At 47.3% G+C, this 24712-nt stretch overlaps 1 protein-coding gene and 1 pseudogene across 1 annotated transcript; both read left to right on the forward strand.

Annotated features, from left to right (window-relative positions):
- Positions 1-14923: 14923 nt before the first annotated feature.
- LOC123108315 (uncharacterized) lies at positions 14924-15506 on the forward strand. Its single transcript, XM_044530134.1, has one exon. It carries the CDS (start codon positions 14983-14985, stop codon positions 15349-15351), a length of 369 nt encoding a protein of 122 aa, XP_044386069.1. The 5' UTR covers positions 14924-14982; the 3' UTR covers positions 15352-15506.
- A 2029-nt stretch (positions 15507-17535) lies between these two features.
- Positions 17536-21182, forward strand: LOC123108316 (protein STABILIZED1-like; annotated as a pseudogene).
- Positions 21183-24712: the final 3530 nt, after the last annotated feature.

Below are 24712 nucleotides of genomic sequence, written 5' to 3' on the forward strand. Positions count from 1 at the left end.
CGCAGGCCTCGCGTGAGCCAGCCGAGTTAGTACCCACGACATGTTTACGTGTTGTCTTTGTTGTCATGCGGAAGTTGAATGTTTTGCCTACAAGTGGAAGACGAATCTAAGCAGACACAGATTGTTTATCTTCCTCTTCCTAGTGGATCATTTTCAGCTCATCTACAAGAGATCAATCCTCTTTGTAGACGAAAACACGGCCATGCATGGCCACAACGCCTATCCGTCTTCCTCCCAGTTCTAGAGCTTTGCGCCGTCTACATCTTTCCGACTCCACTTCACGGCGTGCCCCGTGAAGTGGAGTAGCATGCTTGCGAAACACCGCCTCTTGTGATTCTGTATTGAGAGGAGTGATAAGATTTTTGGGAGCACTCCCACCTGACTACTGGATCTTTCTCCATCGTGGTTGCAAATGGCTACTTCCCTGACGTCGACGATCTTTTTGGCGACATGGTTACCGACGTGAATGTCTCTTCTTTCACTGCTTTGTGTATGTGTTACTATCCCTTATGACCGGGAATGCTTCTGCACTTGTTGGACTACTACAATTGACCTGGACATGTTAGCGTTGCCATACATACCTGATTACATCTCTAGTATATGTAGTGCTTTAATCGTTCGATCGTCATATTTACTATATTCATCATGGTTTATCTACCGCATTTCTGATTTACTTAATGAAAATATGCTCACATATTCAATATTGGGTTTGGGGTGGATGGGGTTCGCACATCATTTTCGAGGAAATCCACAAGCAAATGAAAAGCAAGCCCCTTTTAACTTTGTTGTAATAATGTATTAGATAGGCTGCTTTCCTTATGAGGTGCACACAATTTTACTTTAAGCTAGCACAGCCGTCATGTAACACCGATTGCAGTTCTTTTTCCAGTATATTACAGATGATTATAATGGTACAATTAGGGGGCGTCTCCACGTCATCGTTCAGCATCTTGAGACATATGACTCGACTGCATGTCCGCATCAATGGAAAACTGGACCGGGATGTCGACCATTTCCGAATTTAAAAGGCGTCAGCATCAGGTCCATGCCGCTCACCCGTTTTGTTTTCTCTTCCGAGCTAGCGTATGTGTTGATATTTCGGGCGTAACCTTGTGTTTTTCTTGAGAGTAAATCCGGTTTTTACCCCTTATTTTGACATTTTTGACACTAATTATCTCATTTAGCAGGATTTCATCCATTTTACCCTATTTAGTAGAAATGTTGCCATAATTTACTCTGTTTAATTTTTTGTGAGCATTCTAACCGGCAGGTCCAATTGTGTTGTGCCTATTTACCCTGTCTATTTTTTGGAGTTGATGGTATTCTCCTATTATTTATAAAATAGATCCTTCTCTATTATTTGCAATAGATCATGGAAATAAAATGCGAAAAATTTGTGTTATGACAACTATTTCTGCCTATTTGTTCCCTGGGTCATGATGTCAATTCGTCTCCTTATTCAAGGATCATGCTGTCAAATTATCTCTCTTTTGCCAAACAGATCGTATTTCTGCTTCACACTACTGTCAAAACTGATTAATATAGGCTATAGACTGCTCTGGATTCACATGTTCGAAACAGGATTGAATAATGCTTCCCATTTATAGATAGCTTCACTAGTTCACAACTACACAAACTACAAAATACACCAAACAGTGGCAATGGCAATGACAGGCTACACAAGCAGCGGCACAAACACCTTGTCAGTCTTCACCTTTCTTACCTCCTACACATTGTAGAAGGGTGACATGTATACACATGATCTTCAATAAGCATCTTAATTCTGTCCTAATGAAACGCCTCGCCGGCTAATGCATGAGTCGGGAAAATATCAGACTACACAAATTGCTATGATAGATATGGTCAAAATCTTATGGAATGGGGTACGACTGAGAGGGATTGTTTGTTCACCAACCTCACTAATTTGTTGGACCAGCCATCGCCATAGCCCCGCCATCAACTGAGCACATCCTCATGGGGTCCCTGCTATGTCGCCAAAGTAGTAAGATGAACTGGTCACAGCCTGATGGGATCATGTACATGAACGCGCCTATGCCAACGTCGGCGAGCTTGACGGAGCCATCGATTCCACGGGGTCATTTCTTGCTTGGATGCCGCGGCCATACAACCCTGCTCGAGGAGGTATGAAATCGCATGGCCGGCCGCTCAGCACTCATCGCCGCCACCGCTGTCATCATCACCGCTGCCTGACAATCCCCAACCCAAGGTTCGAGCGAGCCTAGCATGTGTGTGGGTTGGAAACCTAGACGGGCGATGCAATCGATAGGGGACAGGCAACACAAGCAAGAACCGACTGGAGGCAAGCGTGGCCCACGGCCGACTCGGGCGTTGTGCGTTGGATGCGACGCGAGCGACCTCCATCGGGCTGGTCTTGTTCCCGGTCAAGGAGAAGCTGGGAGGACCGGTCCAGCAGGAAGAAAATAGGCAGGAAAAAACGGTCGATGTGGGATGCCAAGTGGACCTGACAATTGGGACATGTCGGTCAGAACGCTCACAAAATTTTAAATAGGGTAAATTATGGCAGGACTTTTGTTAAATTGGGTAAAATGGATGAAATATGGCTAAATGGGGTAATTAGTGTCAAAAATATCAAAATAGGGGGTAAAAACCGGAATTTACTCTTTTCTTGACTAACCTAGGGTGTGTTTGGTTGAAGATGCGGTATGGACGCGTTCGGACCGTTCAGTTTTTTTTTTGGATGAGGCCAATGAAAATTCATGTGTTTGGCTGTGGAAGTAGGATGAGCAATTTTTTTGGTATATGAGACCACGAGTAAGGAAGACCACAACATCCTCGCATGGCCATGCATGCAAAAGGTGACCATTTGATCGGGTCGATTGGGCTACCATGCAACCCTAAACATCTTCATGGCATATTCTTTTATTTTAATTGGAACCATTCAAGTGATTTACATTTAGGATCATACGTGTAATTTTTTTGGTCGATCCCAACCCATTCCTGTCTACCCCTCCAACCAAACGCTCCACTAGGGTACGGGATCATCCATTGATCAGGCATTCCCTGGTTCAGACAGGCCTAGGAGAATAATGAAGAGTATTTCAGCGATTTCCGCGCCGTTCACCGGTGACTCGATCGATCGCAATGCTGTGCTACCATGCAGATTGCCAAAAAATCTTAGGTCATGACTCTATGCTAGCTGGGCTATGGGATAGGTTTGTGTGGCTGCCGTTGTGATTATGGTCATCTTGACCGACTTTGGTGGAACCAGGACTGGAGCTGAAAATGACCAGTGTGAAGAAATCGAAGCTGGTGGTCGGTTGAAGCCTGCCCAGCCAACATGTGAACGCTAGATCCATGGTCATCTCTCTCTCTCTCTCTCTCTCTCTCTCTCTCTCTCTCTCTCTCTCTCTCTCTCTCTCTCTCTCTCTCTCTCTCTCTCTTCCATGCAAATGCAAGGTCGATCCCTACTCTACTTGCCACACAACAGAACCCGTCGGCAAAATACTCCAACGTCGCGAGAAGAAACGTGCGGTGGTTAGGCTATGCAAATTCCCTAGAATTCAAGCCATGACTCTTTCTTCTTAATTAGTGCGTGGAGCTCGATCATGCAGCATCCGTTCGGCAGCGATGCGTGTCCGTTGCCTATTTTTGGGCGTACGTAGTGCCATGACCGGAGACCCACTGGTGCATTTTCTGCGGTTTGGCCAAGAAACTGCAGTGCTCGCTTTGGCGTCGACCTCCTTTTTTTCCCGTTGAAAAGGATTTCTAAGGGTGGTCGTGTCGTGTCCATGTCGGAGTAGTGGAAGCCTCCTCCGATTTCTCCTTGTTTTTCTCCACGACCGATTCAAAGGCACTCAGAAAACCAAACCAAACAGAGTCTGAATTGTCAGGTTGTTAACGGACGACGGGAGTACGTACAGAATCTTGACGATGTTGCTGCAGCTGCAGTGCCTTTGGTTATCGTGTAGCGGTACGTGGAGGAAGGCGACGGCGGTGTTGCTGCCATGCCAGGCCAGCGGTCGCCGGACCGGAGGGAGACCTCGGGGTGGACGAAGCCGCGTGAGACCGATCTGATTTCCCACGGCCAAATTAGTGATGCCATCACTATACTCGACCACTCACTGCTCGTGGAGATGGCACCGCTAATCAAATGTGGTGGACATGTGTGCCTGTGATTCTCCGCTGCAGCCCCGCCCTCCCAACCGGGTAACCGACTGACAGACTTGCATTGCAAGGACTCGTCGTCAACGCGGCGACGACTGAATCGTCAAGTCTCGAGTCCTCCTCCACTCGATCGACCAGAGGAGCAACTGGACCGGGCCGGGGCCCTCCAAAAGTTCCTTAAACTAGCCAGATTGGGGTTTGCGGCGAAGCTGCCTCGGTTAAGTTAATGCCCGTCCGTCAAGTGGGGTTTTCACTTTTTAGCATCAGATCGAGGATCGATGTGTGGACAGCAACACTGGCAGCAAGGGAGAGGTGTCGACTGTAGACCATAATGTTCTCTCTTCATACGCGTAACCGGGTTCCGTGCAGCGTAGACACCACCTTTTCAACCTCCAAACTCGAGATCTGCAGCGACGTCGACGGAGCAAGTATACTACTACTATGTAGTACTAGTACCATTACTAAGTGCGAAGCGACTGCACGTACGCGCGGGGGGGGGGGGGGGGGGGGGGAGGAATCGATTCCAGGTCCAGGAGACACCGCGTCGGCCGGAGAGAGATGTTGCATCAGCTACATGCATGCTTACTTCCTCGAAACTTTCCTGGGCCCGTAGTAGAGAGATTTTTTTTTTCAACACATGGATATATATACTGGGCTCGTAGAGCCTCCGCCTCCGATGAAGGAGGGGCGATGACGACGACGCGCTTCGCTTCGCTCCAGTGCTTTTATTCGTCGCTAGATGGTCGATGGACCTAGGTGTAATTTTTATCATTTCTGGTGCTCTTTGTTACCGCGAGATCCTTGCGGTGGTCGACATCGATCCCTGAGCGGTCTCCCTCCACAAGGTGCGGGAGAACCAAGAGGCATTAGAGCGACTCAAGACGGCAGGCGCCGATGAAGAGTATATGGCCGAGCTTCGTATCATGTATCCGGAGCTCGTCACCGAGGAGCGCCGGGCCGCCGGCGCCTCAAGTTCTACATGAAGGGGGTGCCGATGAGGAGAAGGTCAGTCCGTCCGGACGGGGACATAAAGTGGTTGAGCTTTCTTCTAACGACCCTAACTCCGACTCTATCCCGAGCAGTATGAATTGGGAGAAGATCATGGCCGAAATAGATTCCAAATCCAAATTTTTTTTCCTCTATTTTTTTATTTCGTTCTAATCGACTTGTTTAAATTTGCGTTATGCAATATAGTTTGAACCTAATTGTGCTATCTATGGTTACATCTGTGTTATGCGATGTAGTTTCAATCAAATTATGCTATCAATGTTTAAAATTGTCCTTTTTAGTGAGTTAAATTTAAGAATTTGCCTAGAAACCGCATTTTTTACTCCTCAAATATAAGGAGCTAAGGTACAAGGGACCGGTCGTGGTGCTAAATCCGACAATAAGAGGGGTGTTTGTACGGAGCTTGATCTACCAAGAGGCAATGGGGGACACACGATCGTATACAAGTTCAGACCCCTCGGAGTGGAGGTAAATCCCTAGTCATGTCTCTCTCAGATTTGTTCTTGCATAAGACGATTATGAGACTAGGAAAGTTCTGAACATGTAGTTCTACAATCGGACTTGGCAAATCTGACCCCTCAAACGTCCGCGTACGTTGTCGTGGAAACGATTCTGACAATAGAGAGGGGTAGTGTAAGGGAGCATGATCTATCGAGATGCAAATGGGTGACACGGTGATTTTAGCGAGTCCGGACCTCTCACGGTGGAGATAACAAACCCTACATCTCGTGCTCCGGAGAGGCTTTATTTTATCTGTCATGAACACGAAGTTACATGGTATATTTGAGAGAGGGAGCAAGGGGAACAGATCCCATGCTAAGTCCTGAAACTAATGGTCAGAGAGAGAGAGGTGAGAGCGACGAGAATGAGGGCATGTCCCCCAAGTCTAGTGGTGGGGGTGGTTTATATAGAGTGCGCCACCCCCTCACCTCCTATGTTACAAAGTGGGGCATTGATGTCATAACGTCAGATGATGCTTCGACTGCCTTGTCGACTGTTGGTTTTCGCATATCCGAGTGAGCTATAAATAGTTGTCCGAGTGAGCCATACGACCGAGTGGTTGACTGTCTTTCGAGTGGACAGTTCGTCGATATGTCCAAGTGGAGAGTATGTCTGTATGAGATTTATCTGGACCCACATGATGTGTGGACCCCATGCTTTATGATATATTTGACCCTTCATGGGCCTACCTGTTATGTGTGTCCCCAACATACGCGTCAAAATTTTGCACCTCTGCGTCTGAGTCTCTCATATTTCATTCCCTAAATCCATACAAACCATGCAATAAACCTATGTACTGTGACACCCTACTGTGATCCGTCGTCAGAGATGTCCACGTGTTGGTGTCGGGCGCTGGGTGGACGGGCGCGTAGGAGGGCTCCGACTCCTCCTCCTCCTCGGCCTCATCCATGTACGCGAGCATCTCCTCCTCCTCCGCGGCGTGCTCCGCCTCCATCTTCTGTTGACGACGGCGTCTGGCCTCCGCATCCGACTCCGAGAGGAGGGAATCAAGGATAGCCCACTGCTCCGCCTGCAAATCCACGTCCCCAGCGTCCCCAACATCCTTCTCCGGCTCTTCCTCAACCTCCTCGTCCTCCGGATCCACTGCATCCGGAGGTAGCACTGCGGCGATCCGGGCTTTGCACCTTGCCCGGATCTACTCAAGGAGTTGCAGCCGCCGCTCCGGCGTTAGATATGGGTAGTACCTTACCCGACGGCGTGGGGGAATGACTACAAGTGGTGGCGGATGGGGAGTGGAAAGTGGCGGCGGCGGCGATGGGAGGGAAAAATGTGGACGTGTAGGGTTTCGGTGCCGGTGGTCGGCTTAAATAGCTGGGCTAGGCACTATGCGGCCCGTCGGAGCATCGGGCGGACGAAAAAGACGAGCTTCGGATCGTCGGGTTTCAAACTATTTTCGTGTGGGACCTCATCGCTAGTCCAACATGGCGGAGGCACCCAGACACGTGTGGGCGCCCATATCCGTGCATATTTGGGCTGGATATGAGCGGCGCCAGTCAGCCCGGGCGTTTGAGGCCCATTTGAGAAGTCCGTCCGGGTCGGTTTTTGTGAACGGTCAATGACCGGGCCATCCGCCTAAGCGTTTGAGGCGGATTTGAGGCGTCCGGCTATAGATACTCTTATATAGAGCATGTGGTACCCCTAAGCCCCTAAGCTAGGTTCGTTACATAGGGTCTTCATCTATCCCTAATAATAAATCAGTTATTGCTTCTGGCGGTATGCCACCGAAATTGCCCCCAAAATTACAAAAAAAATTAACCTATCAATGTCACCTATAAATGATAAAAAAAAGAACGTTTCACACAGGGGATTCCTCGCCTGGACCGGTCCATGCAGTAGGAACAATCTATATTGGGCTCAGCGCACTGGGAGAAGATACAGTGGGGCTGTTTGGGCATGCCCATGTCTGGGCGGTCTGTTTTTTAAATTTCGTTTTCTATTTTTTATTTGTATTTTCCTTCTTTGTTTTTCACTACTTTAAATAACTTGGGACTTCAAAAAAGTTCCAAAATTTTAAAAATGAGAATTTTGAAATAAAATGTTTAATAATTCATAAATGTTTGTGCATTCAGAAAATATTCGTGATTTTTAAAAATATTCACATAGTCAAAAAATGTTCGCAATTTTGAACACAAATGTTCAGGATATCAAAAAATGTTTATGATCTTTTAAAAAGTTTGTGTATTAAAAATATGTTAATGAAATTCAACAAAATTTCGCTAGTTCAAAAGATGTTCATGAATTGGAAAATATCCCAAAAATTTACGAACTATTCATGACTTAAAAAATATTTTATTGATTTTCATAAAATGTTCACCTGATTCAAAAATGATCATGCATTTCAAAAAATGTTCGTTAAATCAAAAGACCAAAAAAATGTTCGTCGACTCTAGAAACGTTTGCAAACAGTATAAAATTTTCATGAATTCAGAAAAAATGATGATTTTAGAAAATGTTAAAAAATTTGTAAAAACATGCACGAATTTAAAAAATATTCATGATTTTAAATATGTTCACAAGTTTAAAAATGTTCATGATTTTCAAATATTGTTCACGGTTTCACAAAAATGAGAGTGATAGAGTATCTCGGTGATGCAAGAAAATGTGGTCATGGCCATCGAAGATTATGAATTTTTTTCTCCCGTTGCAACGCATGAGCCATTTTGCTTGTCTGTACTAATTTGTGTCCACTACTGGTGGTAATACACACTCATAATCATCGATGGTAACGGTAAAGCCAAGCTTTAATACGCGATGGTGCACTTTGGCTATCGCCTGCATTGATGTGTCTGGTTGTTCGCCGCTGGTATAATCCTAGAGAATACAAACCGATCGGCGATATATCGCCCAATAGTGGAGCCACTTGTAGTTAATCCAACTGACAGTTCACCCACTGAAGGAATCTCTCTCGATGGTGCCCACACCGATCGATAAGCCACCCCCTACATTGATGGCCTTAGCTAGGCCTTATGTCGTCACGGGCTTACCTAGTGGAACATAAACTTGTGATCAACCCCCGAGTGCGTAAGGGTCTTGAAATGAAAATCAAATGAACCCTTGAGAAATAGATTCCGATTGAACCCTGAAATGAATATAAAATTCCGAATGTTCATTGGATTCAAGGAGCCGAGACTTTGATGGACTCTAAAGAGATGGAAACCAGTGGCACAAGTTTGTAGCAAGAAGTTAAGGAAAGATTGGGTGATACTGAATCATCTCCCGAATGGGGCTGACTAGAGACCCGACTGAGGGTGTATCATGAAATCTGAATGATGCGTGTGGGGTTTGGTATAATTTTCTCGGAGAGAAACCAATCAATATCCCCGAGGAACACTAGTCATTCATCTGTTTTGGATCCGAACTTACGATTGTTGATATTTGGGTTCCTTATAGATGGTCAAAACCATGCCATGGAGGATATCAATTTCTCCCCTTATCCATGGTGTCGCCGAATCATCTGGCAATCTTGAGAAGGCGGATCATTAGCACCTAGAATTACAAAATTGGTTTGGACAAAGTGAAAGACACTAGGGATTTTACTCGCGCGATTTGCACAGTTTGCTTGACTCGAATTTTCTTCAATCGGATTTATGTCTAAACCGACTGGAACCAAACCTATTGATGACCTGCTGTGAGCGGATCACAACGTATCTTTTGCGTAGTGAGCGAAGTTAGTGGAATTTGACATGACGTTGCCGCAGATGAATTTCTCGATTCCCGCGTGCCCCACTTTGACTGGTGTGAATCGCTGCACGTTTGGAGAGTGGCATTGGTTTTGCTTGGGTACTCCTCTGATCCACTTCCCAAAAATCACTCCTCCAACATGGAGACATGTTCGGCATGATCTAGAGATGTGTGTCTCGAATTGAGTGATGGTTGCTGCTCTCGTGCCATATAAGGGCATCTCCAATGGTTGTAAGATAGTTGTTGATAGATTTTGCCACATAGGATATTTGATGATGTGTCATATAATAAATTAGAGGATGCCCCGCGCGTTGCTGCGAAACCATTGTGATACTATGTTGTCATATAGAAAATCGAAAAGAAGTAAATAAGGTAGTGCATAAACTCAGTGTACCATATACTCTAGCAAGTGTTCACAAAAAGATTGGCTGACGCCGGACATATCATCAAATATTGTTTCTAAGAACACAATACATGTTTCTCGCAAAAAAAAGAACACAATACATGTGCAAGAATGAACTCCACCGCCAAGGACTGGAACGTGGCACTATCTATCAGACATGTGCATGAACACTAAATGTTGCTCTACGTGAATCTGAAGGTTAGATTTTTGAATGGAGAAAGTGAGCCAATGAAAGCTATTAAATGACTAAATATGTGAAGGAGAACGTAATTGACAGCCATAGTCTATGACCAGCAACGTCAAGCCACGAATTTCAATTGCCTTTTAAAACTAACAACACATAAAACACAAATGATTGTGTATATCCATCGCTGGAGTGAATTCCCTTTGATCTCACATAATAGCTAAGCTCCCACATAAATCAGAGTCAGAAAATAGTGTGCATGTACTCAACAAATAATCATCTAAATGACATTATCAGGATCTACTAAAGAATGTGATGATGAAATTGCGTGTGTGCTGGCGTGCATGCATAACAGTTCACAGAAGAAATGCATTGGATACTCACATGGATGTAGGCATGCTTATTACATGTGCTAGCTGCAGTAAATTGCTGCTTCTAATAAGGTGAGCGAGCATGGTGGAAGGGTGTGTGGCATGTAGAATGATCGATATACAACCAAATTATTGTGCAGTAAGTGAATGGGGCTGTAACCACCTCACTGGTGATTTGTATGTGCATAATTCCGGTACATCCACCCTGTGCAGAGTAGAAGAAAAAGGGGGAAAAGTAGTTGAATCAGATATATGCCAAACTAAAATAATCCAAGCCTTTCTTTAAACTTAAGTGGCGATCATGACTTGCATATATAAAAATGACAGTAAGTTGTAGTCCTGAGTATTAGATGATTTGTTTGAACCAATGGATTGCATTGAATGGAGGGAACAATATGCCGTTGTTGTCCTATACGTACTGAAAGAAATATAAGGCCCATGTCATGTGTTAATCCAATTCAAACAATAAATTTCAGAGATGGGAAGCCTGATTATGAAAGTGGGCAAGAAGAGACCAATGCAGGAGGAAACCACAAATATCCCTCGCTGTCTGCAGAAAATTGTTGCGCAGCTTGCGGTTGAATCTGACAAAAAACAGAAAAAGCGTTTGATTAGATGAAGTACTGAAGGCTGAAGACGAACTGAACTCACCAAACGCCAGGAAGTTGCGGCGGATGATGACAATCGAGCCTAGTAATTAAAGGCGCAGTTGGCGGTTCAGTTGCGGAGTTGCTGTCTATTCCTTTTACCTCTGCAAGTAGCAATGCTTGATATACATGACCATATATTGATACAGTATATAACAAACAATAAAGCATGCCTTCACCTACTTGTAGCTTCCACCGTTGTAGGGGATGAAAAGCACGGACAACATGCCGTCAACCTTCCAAACGTGCTCATTGATCTTCTTCCACCCCTCGTGCTATAGGAATAACTCGTACTACCTGTCAGAGGAACCCTTGTTGGGAGCGGGAATGGGGACATAGGTCGGGTACATACATGTAGGTCATCGGAACCCATTGGGAGCAGGCCGCACCAGCCCGTTGAGGGCCTAGCATGATCCAGGCGGAGAAGAAGAGCACGGCCCCTAGCCCGTAGTTGCCGCCGAATGCACCCATGGTGCACGGGCGCACGACAGTGGATCAATCGAATCTGAAGCAACTGATCCCCACAACGAACTTGGCATGGAACTGCAAAGAATGCAGTGGCCCCGTGGCCTGCAGTTGCCGCAGATCCACATCCATAGGGGGGCGGTCGGGGATAGATCAAATCCAAATCTACCTATGCCTGCTCACAAACTTGTCATGGTCTCATGGAGCCACAGAGAACACCATTATTTGAGCACATACGGGGAAGGAAGAGGCAATGTGGGGAGATGAGGATAGGATGGTGTGTCTCGGCTTTTAATAGTATACTTCCCACTGTCTAATCAGTGAAAGAAGATGAAGAAGAACCGATGAGCACTACAGAGATTAAATCACAAGAATTTTTTACTCTGGCCATCGGTTACTAAATGATGGAGGGGAAACGAACACATAATTTATTATGTGAGTGGAACCAGGCGTGCCATTGAACTTTTTTTCTCAGTGTGTAGTGCCATTAAAGAGGGGACAACCACATCAGCTTGTGCGTTTGATCGGTCCCTCATGTAAGTCAGGCTAGTCATAGTGGGGAGTAACTTACACTAGTGTCATGCATATGACACTAATATATGTTACTACATTCATAGTGGGGAGTAACATAGAGGTAGTATCATAAATGATTGTATTTATTAGTTTGTAGACTCATTTTGTCTTGGAAAGTGTTATGTGATGGTAACATATTATGTTGGCTAGTCATAGTGGGAGTAACTTAGCTAGTAACATAGCGCACTCCAAATTTTTTTTGTTTTTGTGGCAAGTATTTAATGTGAGGTGGTAACATAATATGTTACTGTAACATAGCACTTTCCAATACAAGATGAGTCTACAAGCTAATAAATGAAACTATCTATGACACTACTATCATGTTACTTTACATTATGAAGGTAGTAACTTAGACTAGTGTCATGCATATGACACTAGTCTAAGTTACTCCCCACTATGACCAGCCTCAGTAGTGAAACGATGACATGGCTGACCTGCTGATGTGGATATGCTGCATGTTAAGAAAAATAACATAGTGGGGATGAACTATTTATGTATTATAGATGAGGGAAGAGAGAAAGGTTGTATGTACATAAACCAACACCCTGTGCACAAGTTCCAATGTAGAATGAGAGAGCACCTTATTTATTATTTCACATCCTATTGGGCAAACTACATACAACCCATTGGAGTTGTTGTATGTTAAGGTGTTGGTTGATGACATGACATATTTTACCAACAAGCTAACATACAAACTGTTGGAGATGCCCTAAGGGAAAGTCATGGAGAGAGGATTCATCCTTTTCCCCAATCTCTCGTCAGCTCTAGCGAACTCGCCGCCACCCCCCGAATCTCAATCCCCCTGCTCGCCCGCATTCGTCGCCACCACTTGCGCTAGGAACGCCGCCACCATGCCTGGAAACCAAACCCGTAAGGTCGAGCTGCAGAAGGCCGTCGGCATATCTTCCTCGGCACCGCTTCAATTGGGCTGAAGATGATATGTACCTTTTTCAGAGCATGGCTAATAGAATCGCCCGCTACTGGTTCTATATCAGTGTCATCTCAGCAATAGCTTCTGTAAAAGAAGTCTCGTGTAATAAGGATGGCCCTATACGAGCTACTGGATGACTAGAGTAGTTAGGGTTTACATGCAAGGGGAGAAAAGAAAACACAGTTGATTGGGTGGTTGGACACAGGGAAACGCGAGCGCTAGCTTCAGGCTGCAAGCGGACGGAACTTTCTCGTGTCTTGTGTTGCAGCCGAGCGATTGACGAAAAGCAATCGGTTCGTTCTCTCTATTGTGTTTACTCTCCAGTTCTGAATTTTGCAGAGGTGGAATCGCTTGTAGCCTATTGAGTAGGACTATTGTACTTGCTCTCGAGTCTTGACCAAACTTACCATTGGGAATGGCGGCAATGCTACATCTACGTAGGGTGTTACGAAACGTTTACATAATTAGCCAGTTGATAATTAGCCAGTTGGCAGAATATGATTGGAACTTGGGGAGAGGCGAGGCCCACCCCACTAAAAATCAGGAGGAGGGGGCAGACAATTAGTTAAGGGAAGTTACGTAGCCCCTTCGTAACCCTTCGTAGGTCTAGGATCAGAAGTTAATGTTTTGGTACTTCCTATGGACAGATGGCCCAAGGACAAAAGGTATGGCACCCACTATTTTGCTATCTCCAAGAAGTTTTGGATCGTTCACGAGGCTCTACACAAATACACAATCATAGTTGGCTGGATCAACTTGACACTTTCAGTGGCCTCTCCATGCAACAATTACAAGAGTTCGCCTTCCTGTGGAGATACACGTCTACTATTCCCTTCTTCGTCAACAACTTGACTTCATTACTTGAAAGATGTCCCCTTCCGAAACCTATTTCGTGACCTCGGCTTACAAGGCTCGGTTCTACGGTTTCGTCCAACATGAAGTATAACATTTGGAAATTTTGCCCCTGAAACTGTTGTGCAAACGAAAGTACATGCACGATATGCAGTCGACACTTACATCAAATGATGGAGCAGTGCTGCTGCAGTGCATTAGACGGCATGATCTTCAACATCGTTCAGAGATCGTCTGTGCACTGTTGTGTGTATAGCAAAGGTTCTTTTGCCCCTCTCCCACTCCCAAAATACTCCTACAAGATCTTTGCCTGGCTAATTAAACAAAATATAGTTTGGACGGGGACCGCCTCGCCAAGCACGGCTGCCCAAACTGCATCCAATGCCCTCTTTGTAGCTGCGCCCGGGAGACGGCGGCGCACATGACCTTTCAACTCTGCTACTTCATCCGGATTTGGAACATGGTGAAGGATTGACCTAGACTTCACATGTTTGACACTGTCTCCTGTAACGGCGTCGTCAATGATAAGTGTTGTGCTGGTGGGACTCCCTCATACACCATGATATCCCTAAGCGTAAGGCGATGGCGTCCCTTGCAATGTTGGTCACATGGAAGATTTAGAACAAGCATACCATAACCCGCGTGTCTTTAACCACAAGCAGACCCCTCCATCAATCATCATCCGGCGCATCCGTAGCGAGGCCACCTTGTGGGTTGCAGGCGGGGGCTAAACATTTGGGTGTTGTCCTCCTTGAGAGAACAGGTTTTTCTCCTCTTTTTCGCACTCGCGCGATTGTTCTGTGACACTCTTCTTAATTGAAGAATGTGGCAAATCTTTTTCCACTTCAAAAAACAAAAAGAAAAAACACTTGCCGCTATGGTCCAGTTAAAATGGCTGTTGTGCAGAGCGGCCGCTTCGCTTAACATGTGGACGCGGTCCTCCTCCGGCCCGGAGTAGTTGCATTTCGTGGCCAAGTTCGCCAATCCAAGCACGGCACAAGGATGCGCACCTATCCATATGCGCCGGCACATGCAGCTCTATCCACGAGACCTTCCCTCCCGTCCCGATCCATCATCCGATCCAACCCGATCCAACGCTTACCTATAAAAGCAAGCCCGCCAGAACCATCACCCACACTGTTAATTTCTACTACAGCCAAAGCTTGTGCCAGCAGAGACCGATCGAGTCGAGCGGAGCGATGGAGAAGCTGACGCCGAGCAACGCGAAGAAGGCGATGGAGGGCAGGGAGGAGAAGCCCAAGGTGCCGTCGACCGACCCAGACGACAGCCTCGCCGACCTCGCCGCCGGGCAGCGGCAGCCGCAGCTGCAGCGGGAGCGGGAGCACCAGGCGCCCAACATCTCGGAGATGAAGCCGATGACGCGCGAGGCGTACGGCGGCGGGATGTACGCGGCGGAGGAGGGCCGGAGGGAGCCCGGGAGGCCGCGCGCCAGCGCCACGCAGAGCGCCGACGGGCCGGAGGAGCCCGTGGCCAGGCCCAGGCACCCTCCGCCGCCGTCCACCGGCGACCGCGACCTCGACATCACCGGCATGTCCTACATCCAGTAGGCAGTCGGTAGCTTTTCTTCCTCCTGCGTGTCCGTGTGTTTGGACGGTGTGGAGCGTGTAGAAGTTGTGCCTTGTACGTGCGTCTACTACAGCTGCCGTTCTTTGTGTTTTTCCTTTGTGCATGGCTAACGAATAAAATGTGAGCGCAAATTTTCTTGCCCTAGCCTGCATAGTATGGAAGGTCATGGTATGGATGCATTGAACCTCTCTGCGGCTCTGCCGGTAAAGAAACAGGCACACTGTACAAAATATGACGCGCCTGAAGAATAGCAAACACTGTCAGAGCATCTCCAGGTGATGAAAAAACGCCGATGTATAAAAACTGCCGACTAGGACACTATAGGCCAAAAGCACTGTTTCAACAGGTCACATGTATATATGGTGATGCAAAAAATTTGGACGCCTATAACTGTTGGCAAGCACGACAAATTTTTCATCTAAACTTGCCATGGTCAACAACCATAAATTGCCAAAAAAAAATTGAGTTGCCATGGTCAAATCCCGAACGTTTTGGGATTTATCTTTTCCGAATTTTGTTGGCAGCCTCAAATTTTGGCTTCAACTGCTGCATATTTGCAGCGCCTCTACTAGTCTACTTGCTTCAACTGCTGCAAATTTGCAGTGCCTCTACTTAATGTAGCAAAACCAAACATCACCCCGTCGCCCATTCCTGCCGAACCTATACTACATTCTTGCCGAACCTATACTCTATTTCTCTTAATTTGTGCCACCCCAAATAGTATTTCTTTCATGAAGTATACATGGGACTATGGGATTGGGATCCCCAAATAGTATTTCTTTCATAAAGTATATATGGGACTATGGGATTGGGATTCAGCGGCCAGTCACGCCGTAACTGACGGGTAGCCCACCGTTGGATGAGGGGGGCGGGCTAGATAAATCTTGTATTGTTCACGCGCATCTGTCCGCTGATTTTAGATCAGACAGTTTGGCGAGAGGAACAAGTCACCGTACTGTTCACTGATGACTAGCCTCAATCCGGGATTATGGGGCATAGTCCCTGCAGCACAACACATAGCTCTACCAGTGTCATGGAGGTTGAATAGCAACCGCCCCTCCCCGACGTGACCATTGTTAGCATTGCTCCGCCGACACTCTTGTCACTGGATTGGCTGGACCGGTGATGGCGTCTCTGTCGAAGAACCGCAGCTTCCCAGGAGTAGCACAAGACCACCATCTCAATCATAGTCGCATGACTTCCTTCAAGGCCCTGGCGTGCTACGGCGGTCGGATTTCATTTGCACGCCACTAGGTGTTCGACAAAAATCAGGTATGGCAAGAGAGCTCTGTGTTTATTTTTATGCGATATAGTAGTGGATTGTGACGAACAGTATGGTGTTATGTTGATGAGTTCGTACTTGTCATGTTCTCCATGGGGTCAATCCTCCTCCTCCGAGGAATATGACTTGGAGGAGGGTGAGGACACTGCCACCATCATCGTCGTGCACATGCGCGTGTTGAAAAATTGTGTTGAATTTGAGCTTGTCCATTGATGAACTATGTAATGATTGGTACCTTTTTTGTGTTCTGTTTCTTCAGATTTCATTTGACACGAGTTTTATATATCATATTATGATTTTTTTTCAATATGTATGCAATTGTGGAGAAGAATGGCAAAAAAAAAATTGTGTCTCTTGTTAGAGCAACAACCGTCACGGTGATGTAAAATCTTCTCTCTCCTATCTTATAATATTTTTTACATCACCAATTTATTCATTACCTATTCAAGATTTATTTTTTTACGAAAAATCACCTGTTGTTGATGCTTTCAACCCCCATTTTTTTTAGCATTGCTCTCTTTTGTTTTCATGGAGAACTGAGTGTAGCTCAGTTGACAAGGCGTTGGAGTTCGAAGCCAGCCCACCAGAATTCAAGTCTTGGCTTGAGTATTTGGTGCTCATAGAATTTTCTTTTTAAAAAATGCGAACAGGCTAGTCTAATCCAGGTTGGTCTCTTTTTTTTGTTTGCGTGAGAGGAAGTGGGCCATCTTGCTTGAACAAAAACAAGCCGAAAAAAACCCACAGGAGCCCAGTTACAACAACCCAAGTCCACACGACGCACCGCCTCGAGTTGGCCACGGTCTCTGATAATAAAAAGTTGTCCAAGGTCGAAACCCAACCGCTCCACCGCCGCCCGCCCGCACGTCCTCCTTTCCCCGGCGCCATGACCGACCTCGTCTCTTCGCCCCCGCCTCCGGCGGCTGCGCCGTGCGCCGCGACCTCCTCAACACCAAGCCGCCCAACTACGTCGCGGGTCTCGGCCGTGGCGCGACCGGCTTGACCACCCGTTCCGACATCGGGCCGGCCCGCTACACCGCCGCGGCTGCTGCTCCCCCCTTCGGGCGTGGACGCGGGAAGCCCCCAAGCGAGGACGAAGGCGACGACGAGGAGGAGGGATACGACGAGAACCAGGAGTTCGACGAGTTAGAGGGCAACGACGCCGGCCTCTTCTCCAGCGCCGACTACGACCACGACGACCGCGAGACCAACGCCGTCTGGGAGACCGTCGACCAGAGGATGGACCTGCGCCGCAAGGGCCGGCGCGAGGCGCGGCTCAAGCAGGAGATCGAGAAGTACCGTGCCTCCAGCCCTAAGATCACCGAGCAGTTTGCCGATCTCAAGAGGAAATTAACAGATGTTTCAGTGCAGGAGTGGGAGAGCATACCTGAAATCGGGGACTACTCGGCGCGCAACAAAAGAAGCGCTTCGAGAGCTTCGTGCCGTGCCGGACACTCTGCTCGAGAAGGCCCGGCAGGAGCACGGGCATGTCACGGCGCTGGACCCCAAGAGCAGCGCCGCTGGTGGCACAGAGACGCCGTGGGCGAGGGCCGCGGTACCGTGCTTTCGCTCAAGTTGGACAGGTTGTCGGATTCAGTTTCGGGGCTCACTGTTGTTGATACAAAAGGATACCTTACAGACTTGAACATCATGAAAATTGCTAGCAATTGTTGAGTAAATAGGCAATTTCTCGATTAAATTAATCCATGAGTAAATCACTAGCATGGCATTGACTAAGTTGATGACGTACTCACTCTGATCTAAACATGCACGTACTAAGCAAACAGTAGACAAATCTACACATACTGCTAGTACTGCTAATATGAAAATAATCAGGAGCGGGATAAACGAGTTATACCCTCCAGTAGGCCACGCAGAGGCCGCGGCTTTGGTGGCAGCAGCGGCGTCCTCGGCGACCTTCTTGTCGGCTTCAGCTTTCTCGGCGGCGGCACGGTCGGCGTCGGTGGACATGGTGATGACGAAGGCGACGCGGACGTAGAGGAAGTAGACGATCGGAAGCGAGCAGTCGCGTAATCGCTGCCCAAAAACCTATTCGCCCCTCACCCCGTACAGGAACCAGAAGGGCGTGGTTTCGGAGACCTGCTCTCCCGTCGACCGTGTACGTGGCGGACGGGATGGAGTCACCGGCGGCAGCAGCAGCAAAGGAACGTGATCTGTTCGTGGCGGTTAGGGTCCGTGACAGCCCACGATCCGACGTCTCAGATCGTAGCTGTCAGAAAACTCTCCGTTAGTGACTGGCAAAAATAAGCGCATAGGTGTGAGCTCGGCTCGGCTCGGCTCAATCCCGCAACCCGCGGCGCGGCGGGCGGCGGAGGAGGAGTGCGCGAGGGCCTCTTCTCTTCTCAAGCTCCAATAGCATGTAGAAGAGAAACCCTTATAAACCACTCCAACTCTCCTTCCACTTCCGGGGTGGGACTAAACTTCCCACCACACCTAGTGCCATATAACCCACATGGGCCCTTCGAGATTTTTCAGAAATTGCAATATGGGCCTAGAGCCCATCTCAGATTTCAGCAGCAATGCCGAGATCTCTGACATTAAGAAGGCAAGACTGCTGCTCAGGTCCATAACGCAGACAAACCCAAAGCATCCTCCTGGTTGGATTGCTGCTGCTAGGCTCGAAGAGGTTGCTGGCAAGCTCCAGTCTGCTTGGCAGCTCATTCAGCGTGGCTGCGAGGAGTTCCCCAAAAATGAAGATGTTTGGATCGAGGCATGCCGGTTGGCTAGCCCAAAAGAGTCCAAGGCGGTCATTGCCAGGGGTGTCAAGGCAATTCCCAATTCTGTGAAGCTGTGGCTGCAGGCTGCAAAACTAGAGACTAGTGATTTGAACAAGAGCAGGGTTTTGAGGAAGGGGCTGGAGCACATTCCTGGTTCAGCAGGCTATGGAAGGCTGTTGTGGAGCTGGCAAACGAGGAGGATGCAAGGATGTTGCTTCACAGGGCTGTGGAGTGCTGCCCACTTCATGTCGACCTGTGGCTTGCCCTCGCAAGGCTCGAGACATATGATAAGGCAAGGAAGGTGCTTAATAAAGCCAGGGAGAAGCTCGACAAGGAACCTGCCATTTGGATTACAGCTGCAAAGCTAGAGGAAGCTAATGAGAATACCCAATCTGTAAGCAAGATGATTGAGAGAGGTGTAGGATCTTTGCAGAGAGGGGGGTTGGATATTGACAGGGAGGCATGGCTAAAAGAAGCCGAAGCTGCAGAGCGGGCCGGGTCTGTGCTTACTTGCCAGGCTATTGTCAAAAACACTATCGGATTTGGGGTTGATGATGAGGACCGGAAGCGAACATGGGTTGCGGATGCAGAGGAATGCACGAAACGAGGTTCAATTGAGACAGCTCGGGCCATCTATGCACATGATCTTGGCGTGTTCATTACCAAGAAGAGTATATGGCTTAAAGCGGCGCAGCTTGAGAAGAGCCATGGGACAGGAGAATCTCTTGAAGTCGTTCTCGTAAAGGCTGTCAAGTACAATCCAAAAGCCGAAGTGTTATGGCTTATGCATGCTAAGGACAAATGGCTGGCTGGCGATGTCCACGCAGCTCGGGCCGTTCTTCAGGAAGCTTATGCTGCTATCCCCATTTCAGAGGAGATCTGGTTAGCTGCATTCAAGTTAGAGTTCGAGAACAACGAACCGGAGAGAGCAAGAATGCTTTTGACCAAGGCCAGGGAAAGAGGAGGAGCTGAGAGGGTTTGGATGAAATCAGCAATTGTTGAGAGGGAACTAGGAAATGTGAATGAGGAAAGGAGAATGTTGGTGGAAGGCCTGAAGTTATTCCCCTCATTCTTCAAATTGTGGTTAATGCTACGGCAGATGGAAGCCCGGATTGGCCATGGAGCGATGGCAAAGGAGGTATACGAGAATGGACTCACGCACTGCCCCGGTTGCATCCCTCTTTGGCTCTCGCTAGCTAGTCTAGAGGAGAGGATAAATGGCTTGAGCAAGTCACGCGCATTCCTCACCATGGCAAGGAAAAAGAATCCAGCGACACCTGAACTATGGCTTGCAGCTATTCGAGCTGAATTGGGGCATGGAAACAACCAAGAAGCTGATTCTCTACTAGCCAAGGCATTGCAAGAGTGTCCAACAAGTGGTGTTTTGTGGGCTGCAGCTATAGAGATGGTGCCACGTCCCCAACGCAAATCAAAGAGCTCAGATGCTCTAAAGAGATGTGATCATGATCCGGATGTCATCGCAGCTGTAGACAAATTTTTCTGGCATGACAGGAAGGTTGATAAAGCAAGAAGTTGGTTCAACAGAGCTGTTACTCTTGCTCCTGATATTGGGGATTTTTGGGCGTTGTACTGTAAATTTGAACTTCAGCATGGAAATGCAGATACGCAAAGGGATGTTCTAAAATGATGCATTGCCGCTGAACCAAAACATGGCGAGAAATGGCAAGCTACAAGCAAGGCTGTTGAGAACTCACATCAGCCAGTTGATGCCATTCTGAGGAGAGTCGTTCTGGCACTTGGTGTGGAAGAAAATCACAATGCTGCAGAGCCCTAGTCCTTACTGTTCTGCTAAGGTATTCATTCAGTTCTAACTGATAGAAATTTGCCTCCATGTATTCTCATTTTCTCATGCTCCGGAGCTTGTGATGTGTCACGTAGTTACTCCTTACTGTTTGTTGTTCTATGCTTCTGCTAGAAATTGTACTTTGGATGAAATATCTTTTAACATTTTATAAGGCTCGTGTTGCAAGTATGCATAACTCCTTTTGTGGCTATATCATTAAGGATCTCTATCATGCCTGAATATGCAAAAAAATGGCAGTTTTGGTGGTATTTTTATGATTCGCCTACTGCAAAGAGGATTAGAGAGTTTGAATAAAAACTGTTGACCTTTTCTAACTATGCATAGACTATGCCAGTGGTTCTTTAAGACCTGGAGTACATAACATTTTTGAAACAGGAGCACACAAGATTTAAAGATTTACCGGAGTGTGTAAGCAAAGCTTGGGATGGACATGGTAGTACACAAAGTTACAACAAACTGGACAGCACGGCTAGCGCCGTCCTACTTCCTTAAGGCATTCTTTTTACTATATGCAGATATGGAATTGGTCCTGTGGATAATGATAACAACACTTGTTTGTACAAAATGCTGATATAAACGGTTGTTCTGGATAATGATCTTGCAGTTGCAGTACAAGTAAGTTGACGGGTACTATCTCATACTTCCTTCGTCACATAATTTTTTTTGAGAATCACCGGGGGAGCTCCCCACCTGAATATATTACTCAAAGAGCGGAATCACAAACATGACAGATTACATAGGTATGCCGAGGCGCGAGGAGAGGAACAACCGCCACGAGAAGACGTCGTCCTTATCACATTGCTTTCGTAAGCGATGTGACCATAAGTCCAGGTCTGATACAATTAGTTTAAGTGACAGAGAGGAGTGAATGTTGATGGAGTTGAAGGCCTGCTCATTCCTGGCATCCCAAATGCGCCACATGATTGCCAAGAGGACGAAGGTCCAGGCAGTCGTGTCCAGATTCGTTGGTAGTGTGACATTGTCCCAGAGTAGATGCAATGAGAGAGCGTGGATTCCGATTCCGCAGCGTTGCCAAATCCTGGCAGCCAGCGGGCAGAACAGGAACAAGTGATATGTATCTTCGTCTTGGAGAGAACATCTCGGGCATGTGGCTGTAGGAGTGATTGTCTTGCGAGCGAGATTGGCCTTTGTGTTTAGTCGCCCCTTGAAGGCCAACCATGCGAAAACCTTGATCTTGTTGGGCACCCTGGTGGGCCAAAAGATCTTGGCGTTTGTGTCTTCGTCCGCTCCTTGTATCAGCAGGTCGTATGCTTTCTTGGTGGAGAATGGATGATCACCGTTGAGGAAGCGTGAGTCCTGCTCGTCGTTCAGCATAAAATCCCGCAACAAGGACAGAAGAGAGGACAAATCTGCAACAGCCACAGAGGTCAGACGGTCACACAGGTTAAAGTCTATACCGGAGCGCATAATATTTGCCACTCTAACGAAAGGCCCAGTGGAGTGAGAGTAGAGGCATGGGTAAACCGTGGAGAGCGGGCGTGGAGTAAGCCAAGTATCGAGCCAGAAGTAAGTCATAGCTCCATTGTTTGTTAGCACAAAGGAAATATGTTGCATTTTTGGGATCTGTGTGTTTATGGTTTTGCATAAAAAGGACCTATGGGAGGAGGGTGAGACCAAGGCATTTGGGTCTTGCAGAGAGAGTCAGTCTAGCCAAGGTGTGTCGGGGGGTAGAAGCGCCTTGACCGCAAACTTCATAAGGAGGCAAGTGTTTTGTATATGCAAGTTTTTAATGCCTAAACCACTGAAATTTTTTGGTGTGCAAACATCGTCCCAAGCGATGAGGAAGCTAGCCCCTGAGCATGTATCCTCCGCTTTCTAGAAGAAAGCACGTCTAAGAGCATCGATCTGTTTTAGAACTTTTTTGGGAAAGACAAAAATAGACATGAAATAAGTGAGTAGGGAGTCGAGAACTGTTGTAATTAGAATCAGTCTGTCGCCACGAGAGAGCATCTTGGCTCTCCAACCTGCAAGGAATTTTTTGCAACGTTCTAGAATTGGCAGAAACAAGTTTGGCGGTGGGCGAAGGGGGGAGAGAGGCAGGCCAAGGTAGGTTTGAGGGAAGGAGGAGACGGGGCAGCCAAGGGTGGCAGCAATGGTGTGCTGATCCGGAGGGGACGTGTGGAGAGGGATGAAGTAGGTCTTGGAGAAGTTGATTTGTAACCCGGTGGCAGACGCGAAGTCATTTAGGATGGATTTGAGAAGAGTGGCCGTCGAGGGGGAGGCAGTAGCAATTATCAAGGTGTCGTCGGCGTACTGTAGTGTAGTGGGTGGCAGATGTGTGAGGAGGGGGTGGTGGAGGCATGAAAGATGGGGGGTTTTGGAGATCATTTGTTGTAGAAGATCTGCTACGATAATGAACAGGAAGGGGAAAATGGGGTCCCCCTGTCGCAGCCCATTTTTGCAAGAAATCCATGGGCCTGGGACGCCGTTAAGAAGCACATAGGATTTGCCCGTAGTCAAGATATTGGAGATCCATCGTCGGAATTGGGCGGGGAAGCCTCGAAGTAGAAGAATTTTATCGAGCGAGGCCCAGGATAGAGAGTCAAATGCTTTCCGAAAGTCCATTTTAAGGATCATAGTTGCAGCATTCCTGGCATGACAGGTGCTGATGAGATCAGCAGCAAAAACAAAGTTTTCAGCAATGTTCCTACCTGAGATGAAGACTGTTTGGTCACCGTGAACGAGGCTGGGGATAAAGGGTTTCAGACGATTGGTGAGGAGCTTGGCAATGGCCTTGATGGGGCAGTTTTGAAGGGAGATGTGTCTGTAGGATTCGGGTGTGCCTTCAACCTCTTTCTTGGGGAGCAAGGCGATGTGGGCCCTATTGATCCTTTTCATGTCAAGTTGTTCAGAGAAAAAAATCGTGAAAGACTTTGTGGATAGTGAACTTGGCGGAAGCCCAAAACTTTCTGTAGAAGGATGGGCCAAAGCCATCCGGTCCAGGGCTCGCGAGTGGGTTCATCTGCATGAAGGCATCAACAATCTCCTGTTCTTTAAAAGGATCTACTAGACTGAAGGCCTGCGATGTTGAAGGTGTAGAGGTGGCTCGGATCAAAGTTCCAGTGGGTGGTTGGGGCACACCCAATTAGACTGGTAAAGAAGTCTTTAAGGAGAGTGGCCTTCTAGTCGTGCCCAATGTAGGTTATCCCTAAGTGTGTGAGCGAGTGGATTTTGTTTGACCTAAGTCTGTGAGAGGCGGAGGCAATGAAGTACTTTGAGGTTTCACCTCCTTCAATGGTGGCACGAATTTTTGCTCGTAGCCGCCAGGCAAGGACCTTTTCTTTGAGGGATTTTTGTAGGACGTTGATAACGACTAGGCGGGTTTGGTTCTTGGCCGAAGAAAGATGGTTTTGTTCCTCGCGTAGGTCAAGCAGGGAGATAATTTTTTTTCAGTTACATTCATGAAGATTGGCGTTAGGGCGTGAACAGGCCCAGCGTTTTAGTTTAGAGAGAGAGCGCTTGAGGGTTTTAGCCATAAG

The sequence above is a fragment of the Triticum aestivum genome, chromosome 5A, assembly GCF_018294505.1.
Source record: "Triticum aestivum cultivar Chinese Spring chromosome 5A, IWGSC CS RefSeq v2.1, whole genome shotgun sequence".
Taxonomy (NCBI): Eukaryota; Viridiplantae; Streptophyta; class Magnoliopsida; order Poales; family Poaceae; genus Triticum; species Triticum aestivum.

What these genes read in the sequence shown, in the direction of transcription:
- LOC123108315 (XM_044530134.1), top strand. Translation starts at nt 14,983, where the DNA reads ATGGAGAAGCTGACGCCGAGCAACGCGAAGAAGGCGATGGAGGGCAGG.